Source organism: Hermetia illucens, chromosome 6, assembly GCF_905115235.1.
Source record: "Hermetia illucens chromosome 6, iHerIll2.2.curated.20191125, whole genome shotgun sequence".
NCBI classification, from domain to species: domain Eukaryota; kingdom Metazoa; phylum Arthropoda; class Insecta; order Diptera; family Stratiomyidae; genus Hermetia; species Hermetia illucens.
This window is the reverse complement of record NC_051854.1, coordinates 49,763,579-49,776,865: the sequence shown is the minus strand read 5'-3', so window position 1 is coordinate 49,776,865 and position 13,287 is coordinate 49,763,579. Positions and strand designations below refer to the sequence as shown.

Sequence of the window (13,287 nt, the reverse complement as noted above, 5' to 3'; positions counted from 1 at the left end):
TTTCTCCGTCATTGTCTGACAAACACCTCGTCCCTCTAGTGATCTTGCTCGACTCGGTGGGATCTAAGGAGCACTGAACTCCTTCTGAAAGGATCCGGTATCGAGTTAGGTGTCCCCTACTGGACACCTGCAACCGAGGCAGTATGGTCGCTGGTCATCGTCGGTCGGGAGCCGGTCCGTTCGCTCCCAAAAACCGCTGGTGTTGGGCTTTTCAAGCCCTTTGTTGTTGGTACTGGTATTTTGTTCTTCGCATCCATTTGATTGTTTGGTTATTTGCCCAAATTCAGGTATGGGCTCCCGTTCATGGGCCACAGCCTTGGCAATTGCCAGCATTTTTCTTCCCGCTGCTCGCGTGCTCCATAGGAAGTCCTATCCCTCCAGCCGTTCTTTCCCCTCTTTAGACTGCCTGCCTACCATCAGCAGGCAGCCGCCGAAGGTTTCGTAGACCTTCAGGAGTAGTCCGACCTGCGCGTCTCCTGTTTAAGGCATGATACATGTGGTTGCCGCACCATCTTGCGTCAGTAATGTACGATTAAATCGAACCCATCGCTCTTCCACCACAAAAATGTAGGGGTAGTCCAGCAGCGTTATCAGCGTCTATCTATGAAGCCTCTTCACTCCTCAATCCCTTAAGCAAGCTTTGTGTGATGCATGCGGAACTTGCACATAACTTTTCGAATATGAATCCCATCGAAGTGATGTATATTTTATTCTTCATCGAGAGGTTCGATTTAGAATCGAAGGATAGATGACTCATTATCTGATTACCTATTTTCTCGATTGATTTTGAATCATAACTAGACTTGATACAAATCCGTCAGAGCCAAGAACTGAAATAACTGACTTTCCCGCCCGGAAGTTCAACACATATTGTCCCCACCCGGATCACAACAATTCTAGTACAATTCTCTGCAACGATTTACGTGTCACTAACGTTGACATCCCACACGTCACCCAGTGACATTTCTTCGCTGTCACTTGTTCGGTTTTAAAACATTCCCGTGCCTCTAGTTTTTAAGCTGTTCTCATTCGTATAAAATCAAATAATAATTAAGAAGATGGACACACTGTATCACCAAACGAACCGAGTAATCCAAGAGATACAACAGCATTTTCAACTCCTCAACAGTCCACAGGCTAACGAGTTAGAAGTGGCCAACCAGATCCAGACCAAAATCGTATCAGTGAAGGCGTAAGGATGACTAAATCCAATTAAATTTGCTTCTTCCCAGATTCATTAATAATTGACTTCACAGTAATTGCGACCGCCTTGATGTGCTCTTATTCAAAGTCCCAGTGTCACAAAGACCGAATGCGAAGATGCGGGTGGATCAGCTGAAATATGACGTCCGGCACTTGGAGGTTTGCATGCACAATTACTTCTCCTTTATATATAAATGTAATTTGTATCTCGTTCTAATATGTCCACCCAGAACGCCCTGAATATGTGGCAGCAGAAAAAACAAAAGCGCGAAATGGAGGCGAGTGCCCGCGAGCAGCTGCTCAATCGCCGGTTCACCTCCAATCAGGAGACAGCCATCGATTTAGCCGATGCCGCGTTGGATCATAACAATTCCTTGATGAATGCCCATCAGGGCGTGGACGAAATGATGTTCACCGGCAGCAGCATCCTGGATAGTCTGAGGAGTCAACGAGAGACGTTAAAGGGCGCGCGGAAGCGAATTTTGGATATTGGGAACACCCTTGGACTGTCGAATCACACAATGCGCCTCATTGAAAAACGTTTATCTGAGGATAAATATATTTTGTACGGAGGAATGTTTGTGACGTTGCTTGTTATTGTCCTTATCATCTACTTTTTTGTCTTCTGATCACGAAAGTGTCGAAAGTATCTCTTGTTATATCTCGGTATGCTTATTGCGAATAAAAGTCCTTTTTGAATGGAAGTAATTGATTTGTTCGTTGGACAAACCGAACGCGAATTCACTGCTTTATGCAGATGGTTTCATATCCAAAATTTGCCGCCACATAGGAGACCCCCTGTCGCCCTCTTTGGTTCTGAGTGTCGGCCGACTATAAAAGGCAATGAAGGGCGTTTTGCCTAACAATTGCATCCAAATTACGCCTTTGATAGGGCAAAATGGCGCAACCGATCGCTTGTGAGAGGGACAAAGACTGGAGAAGCGGACAAACCGAACGCATATACAAAAGTTTTACCTTCCCGAATTCGAATATTTCGCTCCTAAAAAACGGGAATAATAACTTTAATTTCTCCGTCAAAATCCTATGCCTCTCGTCTTCAAGCGATCGGGTTGAAAACTCAATAAACGTTGGAGTGGCGTTTGTAACTCTATCCGTATTTTGCCGAATAAGCGATTTTAGGAAAATCTCGGCTGGTTCTCTGGGGGCACGTATTTAAATGGATGAGACCCTCGAATTGAAAATGAGGAATTTCACAAGCGAAGGTGTGCTCTTATAACACCATGCTAGGACATGTGGTTGGAAACAACGGACGGGATCATAATGACAATGGGGAGAGATTCAAAGATTCTGCAGTCATTCATCATCGTCTTGTCATTCATCATCATCAATGACGCAACCACCGGTATCTGGTCTAGGTCTGCCAAGTAAGGAATTCGAGACTCCACTCGAGGTCCACCAGTTCGATATCTCTAAAATCAGTCTGGCGTCCTCAACTACGCCATCGCTCCATCTCAGGCGGAGTCTGCCTCGTCTTCTTTTTCTACCATAGATATTCCCTTTACAGATTTTTCGGGCAGGATCATCCTCACTCATAGGGATTAGGTGACCCGTCCACCGCAACTGGTTTGGTTGGTTGACAGCCTTGGTGAACGTGCTAGTACCAAGGTGATGCAACGCTGAACTATCATCACAACAGAGTTGGCGCCCAACGTGGGGCCGCAGTTGTTCCCCCTCAGGGGTCGTCAGCGACCTTTAACGGGTCGCTTACGATACGGGGTGTGATGTTCCCGAAGTACCCAAGTAAGTAGTTTGGACCCCCTAGCTGGCAGTATACCTGCGTCCTAGGTAGTAGCCTCGAGAAAGCTTCTCGATGAAGAGCGAACCGCAAATGACCGGTACACGTCGGAACACACTGGGAATCTCCGGAGCCGTCGACAGCTCTCTGTCGACGTCGATGGGGTGATGTGAGCGTAGCTCTGCCAAGGTGGTAGTTGGGACATATATCAGGACCCAGCCCCTTCGGGACCCTTGTCGGGTAGTGTGCATTGCATTGTTATTAGTAAACCGCGTTGCCTCGAGTGAGCGCTGATTCGTCCGTGAATTCCTGGATCAGCAAGGTGCCAAAAACGGGCTGATGAAATTGGAGGAACTATTGGACCGGATCTCCTTCTATAGGCGAACGTGAAGAGCAGCGGAACACGATTGGAGAGCAGGAACAGCCGCATTCCCCGCTGAGTACGCAGAGAGTCCACTGCAAAGCGAACTGGACAAAAAGCGGAAAGAGCACGACGTGCCTGAAGGATTTTATCGAAGTAGTTTCCAGGGGCCAAAAAAAGAATGCGGAGAAGGAAAAAAGGAAACAACTGAATACGCCGCCAAAGACACGTCTGTCCAAAGGCAAGGAGGCTGCAAACCAAAAGCCAGGAGCAGAAAAGACGAGGAAACGAGGCAAGACATTTGCGGAAGTCCTTAGTGAAATCTGCTATAGGATGAAACCCGTAGACAGCGGAGCAGAGGTGTTTTCCATACAGAACGAGGAGTGGCGGAGGCTTCGTCGAACTGAGCCCAAAGACGACTAGCAAGAGTACGTTCTGCGAAGCGGTCAAGGGGTTATTGGGGGAGAAGGCTCTTGTTTCCAGCCTAGAGCCCATGTGCTCTCAAGAAATCCGGGATCTTGACTGCCTTACAGAAAAGGTCGAAGTAGAAGCGATAAAGAGTGAATGTTTAGAGGCGCTTGAGGTCAAAAGCTCGCCGTGGTGGAAGCCCCCGAGCAATATGCGAGGAAACTCTTTAGCAGCGGGAGAAACAAAATGGGATGAGTAGTATGCAGGGTACGAATGCGGATAGTCCCCACCAAGTGCTACAGGTGTCTGGACTGTGGACACACGTCAGTGGCTTACAAGGGACCGGACAGGAGGACAGCATGCCGGAGATGCGGCCAAGTAGGTCATCAAGCGAACACTTGCAATGAAAGCGAAAGTTGCGTTCTCTGTAGGGATCGTGGCGCGTATGGTGAGAGCGTCGCCTACACTGCGGGTTCGGGATGGTGTCCAATCTTCAGGGCAGAATTGGAAAGGGCTAGGGTGCGAATGGCATGATCCGTATTTTACAAATTAATATGCACCGGAGTGCAACTGCCCATCAGTTGCTAGCACAGTTCGCTGCGCAAGTAAATGCTGATCTAGGGCTAATTAGCGAGCAATACCGAAACAAGGACCCGGTCTCATGGTATCTCGCTGCCATCTGTGTTCGGGATGACGTTCGACTTCGTGTTATTTCCGAAGGCCGAGGGAACGGGTTTGTCTGGTTGGTGTTTAGGGATAAAGCTTTTTAGCGTTTATCTGACACCGAACGAGACGATGCTGGACTTTCAGCGCCGACTTAATGCTCTGGAGGACGTCGTTTCGAGCACGGAGGGACGAATCCTGGTAGCCAGTGATTATAATGCCAGGGCCCTTGAATGGCGCATGCCTCAGTTAGACTCCAGAGAGAAACGGGTTCTGGAAATGGCAGCGAGAACCGGGCTCGTAGTTTTAAACACCGGATCCACGTCAACGTTTCGGCGCCCACGCTGTGAAGGAAGCATTTCTGATATCGCTTTTGCGTCAGAATCTCTGGCATCATCGGTGGACGGGTGGCGAGTCCTAGAAGACTTCTCGGCAAGTGATTACCAGTACATCGCATTCGAAGTGGTTGACGCTACTTGCCGGCGAGCACTAAGGCGACGCTCCCCCTCCCTGTGGAATGTCGCGAGGGTGAACATCGGGAAGTTCTTCGAAGCTCTTGGAGCAGGCAGAGCCGCATTGGAGGTAGCTTCGGGGGATGGTAGCGTCGCAGCTGACGCAAATGGACCGTATTGTATGGGCATTATTCCCCAGACATCCTATACGGGTTGATGTCAATAGCGCGGAAAACATTCGAGGATTGCTTCCTTTTCACAATGAAAGTGCACGTGCAGAAAGGACGTTAGGCTGGTCGGCCGAAAGCTTTTTGCGACTGTGTAGGTGGGTTTTCCTGTTTTGGGAACAACAACACCTTTACATCCCGCCATTTAATTGGAATATAAGCGTGTGCTAGGCATGCGCGATATATATTCCGAATGTGTAGACCCAGGGCATCCATTTCCTCTATTACGAGTGCAGGGATGATGCCAGCCGGACCTGAAAGACTTGCATCTATGGGACGAGTTAAATGCCCATTTCACTCGCTCCAGCGATACTACCTTGCATGCCAGATTTCAGTCTCTCGGTTGAGGGCTGTATTCACCTGTTGGCCCCGAGATTAGATTTTGGATACTGCCTAGGAAGTGCACTTCAAGCAAATGGTTTGCCGTTTCTTCATCGCTTTCTGTGTACTTCCCATTCTGTAAACGTAAATAACCCAGTTTCTGTCTACGTTTTTTGACCAGAAGCTGCTTTAGCTTTGAGGTTGCCTCAAGAGAGTTAGTCTCTTTGCAAAAGCGTCTCCAAGATCAGATCGTTTAGCCGATCTTATGCTCTTCTTTAGACTCGATTCCAGCTAGTGCCTGATTCACCCTTCAGAGCACGATTAAGGAGCATCTTTGTCGTTCTCCTCTGTTTTGCTAAATCCGGGTTCCACCATGGTGTTTTACCCTTCTTTGGCATCTTGAGTGGACAGCTTTCTTCCAAAGTTTCTCTCATGCTAGTTGTGATCATCTGGGTTGTCTTCTCAATTCCAGCAATGGATTTGATGCTCCTCCCACTGATTGTGACTTGGGCGCTCAGTTCTATTTTATACGTCACCCAATCTGTCTTTTGCGAATTCCGAAATGGAGTGGGTGGAGATGGATTCATGCCCATAACGAAATCAACGCATCTATGATCCGAGAGTGTGATATCGTTTGATACTCTCCACTCTCCGATTAGAGACGCGATGTCAGAAGATGCCACCGTGATGTCGATGACCTCGACCACGTTAAAGAAAGTGGGTTCATTACCCACATTTAGGACCTGCAAATCGGTTCCTACTAGATACTCCAGTAGTCTCGATCCTCTTCCATGTTCGAACTTCCCCAGCATATGTGGTGAGCGTTGACATCACATCCTGCTATTACCCCCATGCCTCTACTTTTTGCATATTGGATAGCTCTGATTAATGTTCCACTGGGAACGTCTTCTGCGTCGTAGGGAAAATATGCAGAGCACCATAGTGTCTCTTTATCTCCCTGTTGACTTTTTATGGTTAACTAAACCGATGTAATGTCGCCATCACATAGGTCGTTAACCAAATTAGCCTGGAAGTCTTTGGAGAGTACCATGCAGGAGCGGGGTCGATCGCTTTCATTGGCATACAATAGGTCAGCATGTTGGAAGTTTAGGCCCCTAACTACCCCACTAACAACCCACAGTCCTTGTATGAGGTATATAAATGTCTTGCAGCTATTGATCCGACGATTGATAAGTGCAGTCGCGCCGCTTTACAATGCTGCAAATTTATTTGGGAAATGTGGCACCTCATCTACATTTTAGACGAAGATGCCGAGGGCTGCATGTCCCCTTCAATGGTTTTAGGAGCCGACACTTGTAATGTGACGGTCCTAGCCCATAGTAGAGCCGGCAGCCCGATTTTTTCCGAACCTTCTTAACATCGGGTTCGGGAACGCCGATAGTGAGAAAAGTTCCCGGCCTATCGGCTCTCTCTCTTGTTTTGCTGCCTAGCAGCAACCAGGTGGAAGTGTTAACGTTGTTCTGTATACCAAGTTGTCCCAGAACCCCAACACCATTTCCCTCTTCTTCTGGAAGCCAGAGAAAGCACTTTTTGATCGATGGAAGCTCAGAGACGCTTTTCAAGGTTAGCCGCGCACCCTCCCACACATCGCTAAGGGAGGAGCAGTACTGCCTGAGCCACTCGTTCGTGTCTTCGTCGGCAAAGTTCAGCCGTAACATTTTATGGTATACACCTACCGACTCAAAGCAGTCCTTACAGGTAGGAGGAGTTTCCTCCTAAGCTGTTCGCACTGCTCAGTATCGTAGCCGGATGGATTAGAGTCGTCATACAGGACCCATCCATCGGCTTCGATAGCCTTGTCTGCAAATGAAGGCCTAGCCGTTGCCGGCCGAGCCCTCTTTGCTGCCTTTTATGTCGAAGAGTTAGGATCGTCCGAGGACCGCTGCTGCTTCGGTTTCCCCTTAGCCGCAGGTGCCCGGAACGCTCTTTCCTCTCAACCTTGGTACAGCTCTTGGGTTGTGCGTTGCCCGGAGGTGGTTTGCCCGAAGGCGGTTTGCCCGTAGGCTGTTTGTTCGAAGTCGGTTTGCTGTCCGTGGACAGGTGCTTACCTATGGGCGAGAGTTTAGCCTCAGCAGGTTGCGCCGATTGGAGCCTGGGGTCAGGAGTGCTGATAGAAGGGGCCTGCTTCGGCTCGTCCGTTAAGGACTGGGTCCCAGTTGGATTGGTTCCCACTTGAATAAGTGGGGAATCTGAGTCTAGACTCAGGTTCTCCATCGATGAGCTCAGGGTTGCCCCTTCACTCGGGTTTGGATCGTCACGATCGAAGTTTAACTGTGTTTGCTTAATAGGTTTATGTTTTTGTTTTTTTGTTTTTTCATAGTTGGCTGCCATGGTCTCAATTTTTCCGGGGAAAGTAAGTCGATCTCGGCAGAGCTCTTTTTTGCCGAGGCAAGGCTAGTTGAAACTGGGGGTCGCCTGGTACCCACAGTTCACCGCTTACGGCCACATCTTAACCCCTGTGACCATTCAGCCCGCGGCACGCTAGTCACACCTTGGCTTGGGGTTTTGATTACCGCTTGGCATCAGGTGTCACCTTCCGTTTCCTGGAGGATCTTCCTTACTGAGCTCCCTCACCTTTTTGTTTGTTCGATCCCATAATGTTTTAATTAAACATTTGCATTATGGTCGGGTGGTCAAAGGGACCTATCAGGGCGAAACGTGCATTGGTACCCACGATGGAGCATAAAACCTGGGAAATGCCTGCTGAACCAACACCAACAGCTCTACTACCAAACCCTATCTCCACCTCCACGTGGTGACCGCTGGGAGCTCTTTCTTAACGAAAAGTTGTAGACGGAGAAGTATGAAGGCGAGTCCCCCGCGCCTAAAAACGGGACAAATTGCACCAACTGGTCCTCCAGGTTGGGGGTTGGGTAGGGCTGACAACCCTACATGCAAAACAACTTGTTACGAAGTCACAACAGGAGCCTCGGATTGGACGGATTTTACAACGACGAACCCGGCAACGACAACGGAATAACGATTTGTGCATTTTCTCATAGAACGTGCGCTCCCTGTACAGTGATGAAGCTGATAAACAGCTGGCCGATACCCTGTCCCAATATAGGGCTGATGTAACAGCTTTACAGGAGATGCGTTGGACAAGGACCGGTTTCCTGGAGAAGAGCAGCTACACCATATATTATAGTGGCCATCCAGTAAACCATGTGCTCGGAGTAGGTTTCCTAGTCAGCCAAAAAATGAAACCTGCTGTTATCGGCTTTGAAAATATAAGCGAAAGACTATGCACTCTGCGTTTGTGAGGCAAGTTTAGAAATATAAGCTTCATAAACGTTCACGGCCCTACAGAGGAGACTGCAGAGTCGGAGAAGGATACCTTCTACGAGGCAGTAGAACAACCCTCGAAGCCTGTCCCAGATATGATATCAAAATCATACTTTGGGATTTTAACAGTAGGGAAGGAGCCCGCATTCCGGCGATACGTTCGCTCCCATAGCTTACACCAAAAAAAAAAAATGATAACGGGCTCATTCAACTAGCAGTGTCACAGCTGTTGGAAATACCTGGTTTGCGCGGAAAGCGGTCCACAAACATGCATGGGCCTCTCCAGTCGGGACCATTTTCAACCAAATTGACCACGTGTTGATTGAACGCCGCCACCTCTCAGCCTTGATGAATGTCAGAACATATAAGGGGGCCAATATAGACTCGGATCACTATCTCGTTGGCATGGTGCTCCGAGCTCGAATAACAACACGACCCAGAATCCCCTCTGACAACCAGGTGAGAGTTAACACTGAATCCATCCACAACACAGCCCTCTGCGACACCTATAAGAGGGAAATGGATGCCGCAATAACCGCAGTCAACGGAGGACCTGGAGATGAAGCATCAACAAATGATCTTCACAACCACCTGAAGAACGTTATCATGGATACGGCCACAAACATACTTGCCCCCAGCCGCAAAAGGAGTCGGAACTCCTGGTTTGACGATGAATGTAAGCTAGCAATGGAACAGCAGAATGCCGCATACCGAGTAATGTTCCATTCTCAAAGAACGCGGGCACGCGCAGAGACTTATTACGAACTCTGTCGAGCGGAGAAGCGCCTTCACAGACGGAAAAAGGAAGCCTGGCAGAACCAACAAGTCTGTGAACTAGAAAAGTACAGGGAGCAACTGCACCAGGCGCGGAAGTTTTACCTACAAGTCAGCAGGATGAAGCCTTATACACCTCGATGCTCATCCTGCCGAGACAAAGAGGGAAATCTGATTTCCGACAGAATGGGCATATTGGGAATTTGATGAGCTACTGAATAACCAGAACATCGGCGAGTTGGAGGTTCCGCCAACTGAAGACGACGGACAAAAACTGCCACCACCAAGTACAGGAGAAACAGTCCGTGCAATTCATCGGCTAAAAAATCATAAGTCGCCAGGAGTCGATGGAATTACAGCCGAATAGATTAAATATGGAGGCGGCCGGTTACACCAAGTGGTTCATCAACTTGTGCTCAATGCCTGACGATTGGCAACGAGGCATTATCTGTCTCATACATAAAAAGGAAGATATCACACAATGCAGCAATTATAGAGCTATCATGTTGCTGAGTACCATCTATAAGATATTCTCCGCTATTTTGCTAGGCTGGATAGCCTCATACGCCCAGAACATCATTGGCCCATACCAAAGAGGCTTCACTCCAGTCAAATCAGCAACAGATGAGATTTTCTCTCTGCGGCAAGCGATGGAAAAACTGTTGGAATGTGGACAACAGTTGCACCATCTGTTCATCGACCTTAAAGCCGCCTATGATAGCATAGCCAGGGTAAAACTGTACACGGCCATGAGAGAATTCGGTATCCCGACGAAATTAATAAGACTGAGTAGGCTGACCCTGACCAATGTGCGAGGTAAGATAAAAGCAGCAGGATCACTCTCAACACCATTCGACATCAACAACGGTCTACGACAAGGGGGTGCACTATCATGCGTCCTGTTTAACCTGGCCCTTGAGAAAGTGATCGGTGATACTGATGTAAATGCAAGAGGTACGATCCTCTTTAAGTCCACCCAACTACTGGCCTATGCTGACGATATCGACATCATGGGAAGAACCACCCGAGACGTACAAACTGCCTTCATCTAGATCGAGCAGGCGGCGATTGGCGCGAGATCTTGGGCTCACATCAATGAAGGCAAGCCAAAATATATGGTGGCAACGTCAGCACCGAAGACGAACCAACCAACAACATCAAACCGAACTAGTCAAACATGAAGAATAAGGATAGGAGAATATAACTTTGAGATCGTTGACAATTTCTCCTATCTAGGATCGAAAATCACAACTGATAACAGCTATGATGATGAAATCCGCGCACGGCTGTTGCCAGCCAACAGAGCCTATTTCAGCTTACAAAAACTGTTCCGCTCGAAGGGTCAAAGCTCTTACTGTACAAGACTATGATCTTGCCAGTCCTCATGTATTCCTCGGAAACTTGGGTTCTTAGCAAGAAAAATTGCGAACTCTTGGCCGCGTTCGAGAGAAGAATCCTCCAACGATTTTTTGGCCCCCTACATGAGGATGGACGATAGCCTACATAACGATGAAATCTATGAGAGATACCATGACCGTCCGGTTGTGGATAAAATCCGGCTCAATAGGTTACGGTGGGCGGGTCACTTAATCCGTATGGATGAGGATGATCCCACCCGGAAAGTCTATAAGGGCAATATCTATGGTAGAAAAAGAAGACGAGGCAGACCCTGCCTAAGATGGAGCGATGGCGTAGGTCAGGACGCCAGACAGCTTTTAGGGATATCGAATTGGTGGACCTCGGCGCAAAACCGGGATGTCTGGAGTCCCTTATTAAGGCAGGCCTAGACCGGATACCGGTTGTTGCGCCGTTGATGATGATTATTCATAGCTACATCTTGTTCCCGGTCTTCGATTTATTTTTATTAATTTCTTTTGTGCAAGCAAAACTATTTTCAAGATTGATTTTCATAATTTTGTTTTCGTCGCCATTTATGCTTGTTACGGTCTTGAATGAAGTGCTCTAACACAGTTCAAGGTACTGATCCAATTGGGTTGTTGCGCCAACGATTATTATTATTATTATGTTTGCTTGTACGGCGCATGAAATATCTAGTTTTGATTCTGATATGTAAAACTCAACGATACTTACTGGCAGGTACGAAAAGATTAGACAAGGATTTCCATTAAGTACTTAAGATACGGTTTCTCGAGTTAATTTCGATTTGTTTATTGCCAAAACTTGCCAAAAAGTCATTGATTAGTTTACTATCAATTCGTACCGAGTAACACTATCGTAGAGAGTGTGAACTCCTAATCAGACTGTGATCCTAAGACGCAGTACGCCTGCGCGAGTAGTTTTCGCACTGAACCGCTTCTCTCCAGGTTTCTAGCAAGTTCAGCAGCTTTCGTGGAAGAGAGCAGAGCAAGCTTCTTGCCTTGTTAGTACGCGGCTACCAGAGCTTTCGTGAACACGTGCTTGCGGTACGTTTGGTCGCTTCTGCCCGGCTAAGAGAGTGAATTAGGAAAAGTGATTATCATCAAGTTCGTGGCCATAAAAACTGCGGGTTTCGCTGTAATTCAAGAGTTTATTTTCCGATTATTTTCGTGGTACTTCAAGGTAAGAAAGGAATTGTCTTGATCAAATAGAATTCACTCATTTATGTCTGCAATTTCGCTAGTCTTCACTCGAAGGTGTCACTATTAGTTCCCGTCTCCCTGGCCGAGGCGTTTTAAGAGATTTTCTTGGTCGTCGGCCGGCGGACATGGTTTGGTCAAGTGTTCCTGGGGAGTCGGTCTTATTTCGTAGGGGCATGTTCCGTCTTTCGATCTTTTGATGTAGGCATCGTCTTGGTGGAAGCCAGCATCGACGCCCACAGCGGGATCTGGTTGCGGAGCAGGCGTGCAATCGTCTGGTTTGAGCTCGGTTGATTGCAGTTCGTTTGAAGGGCCGTGCATATTTCTCGCTCCTTCTTCATCAAGATTCCTTACATAGTCCATGGCGTACTGAGAAAACAGAATAATAGAATGAATACACTTTGGGGGGAATCCTTAAGTTACCTTCACTTCGTCTTTAAGGTGGCCTTCTAGGAGTAGGTGATTGCGGACACCTTCCACTTGTTCGTCACTAAACATTTCTCGGTGCTCCTTCATGTATTGATAGACAAATCGATCAGCGCTGACGATTTTGAAGCGATGATCGTTTATCTTTAAAATTTCCCCTGCAAATGAAAAAGAAACAAAAAAAAATAAGGATTAAAGTAGTATAAACAAGGTCCATTCTAACACGGGGTTTTGAGGGGTCTAATCCAATCTAAACTTCAACGAAGGAGGCAGGATACATATAGGGGACGGTGGTGTTATTAGGCGGTGGAATAAACGAGGCTAAGGCTGTGTCGATCGTCTGGGCGGTTGAACATAATCATCTTACCTGTTAGGAGATCTGTATATGTGGGAGTAGAACTGAACATTCGGTGAGGAATTGGATTAGTTAGTTAAGGAGGAGCCGGTCTATGCGTGTGCAGTTTATCTCATCTCCTGCCTTGCGAAGCCTTCAAATCAGGGAATTCCTTTCACCAACGGGAGGGAAGAGGAGGGAGAGAACTGTCAGTTCAAGGAACCCCCTGCCATCCGGCTCCACCACCGGTCGAGTTCTATCTTCTTAGCAACGAGAAGGGTCCAAACGTAATGGGCAACACGGTTCCACCTGTCAGCAGTCCTCAGCATCTCTTCGACAATGTTGTTTGGACAGAGATTCCCTGTGTTTAAATAAAGCTGCTGACGAATCCCATCCCACCTTCCACAAGAAAAAAAGTGTGGTGGGCGTCGTCCACAAATCCATTGCAAAACACACAATGTGGAGATCGCGCCTTTCCAA

General features: G+C 47.7%; 3 protein-coding genes across 3 annotated transcripts in view; 2 read left to right on the top strand and 1 right to left on the bottom strand.

The window, feature by feature from the left end:
* Positions 1–942: 942 nt before the first annotated feature.
* Positions 943–1,907, top strand: LOC119659269 (probable Golgi SNAP receptor complex member 2). The gene is made up of 3 exons (XM_038067269.1): positions 943–1,192; positions 1,257–1,362; positions 1,434–1,907. The coding sequence occupies exons 1-3, from the start codon at positions 1,059–1,061 to the stop codon at positions 1,830–1,832; spliced, it is 639 nt and encodes a 212-aa protein (XP_037923197.1). The 5' UTR covers positions 943–1,058; the 3' UTR covers positions 1,833–1,907.
* A 9,929-nt stretch (positions 1,908–11,836) lies between these two features.
* LOC119660011 (pseudouridine-5'-phosphate glycosidase) overlaps positions 11,837–13,287 on the top strand; it is a 68,435-nt gene continuing 66,984 nt past the window's right edge. Inside the window, exon 1 of the mRNA XM_038068390.1 lies at positions 11,837–12,030. The gene's annotated coding sequence lies outside the window, so the exon portion shown is untranslated. The remainder of the gene's footprint in view (positions 12,031–13,287) is intronic.
* LOC119660412 (EF-hand domain-containing protein 1-like) overlaps positions 12,030–13,287 on the bottom strand; it is a 31,435-nt gene continuing 30,177 nt past the window's right edge. The window contains exons 9-10 of the mRNA XM_038068951.1: positions 12,471–12,631; positions 12,030–12,416 (exon numbers count right to left, since the gene is read on the bottom strand). Coding sequence (XP_037924879.1) covers positions 12,114–12,416; positions 12,471–12,631 — 464 coding nt within the window. The 3' untranslated portion in view covers positions 12,030–12,113. The remainder of the gene's footprint in view (positions 12,417–12,470; positions 12,632–13,287) is intronic.

What these genes read in the sequence shown, in the direction of transcription:
- LOC119659269 (XM_038067269.1), top strand. Translation starts at nt 1,059, where the DNA reads ATGGACACACTGTATCACCAAACGAACCGAGTAATCCAAGAGATACAA. An exon ending in AAAATCGTATCAGTGAAGGC is followed by an intron (nt 1,193 to 1,256) that starts GTAAGGATGACT and finishes TTGACTTCACAG; the next exon opens with TAATTGCGACCGCCTTGATG. An exon ending in ATGACGTCCGGCACTTGGAG is followed by an intron (nt 1,363 to 1,433) that starts GTTTGCATGCAC and finishes ATGTCCACCCAG; the next exon opens with AACGCCCTGAATATGTGGCA.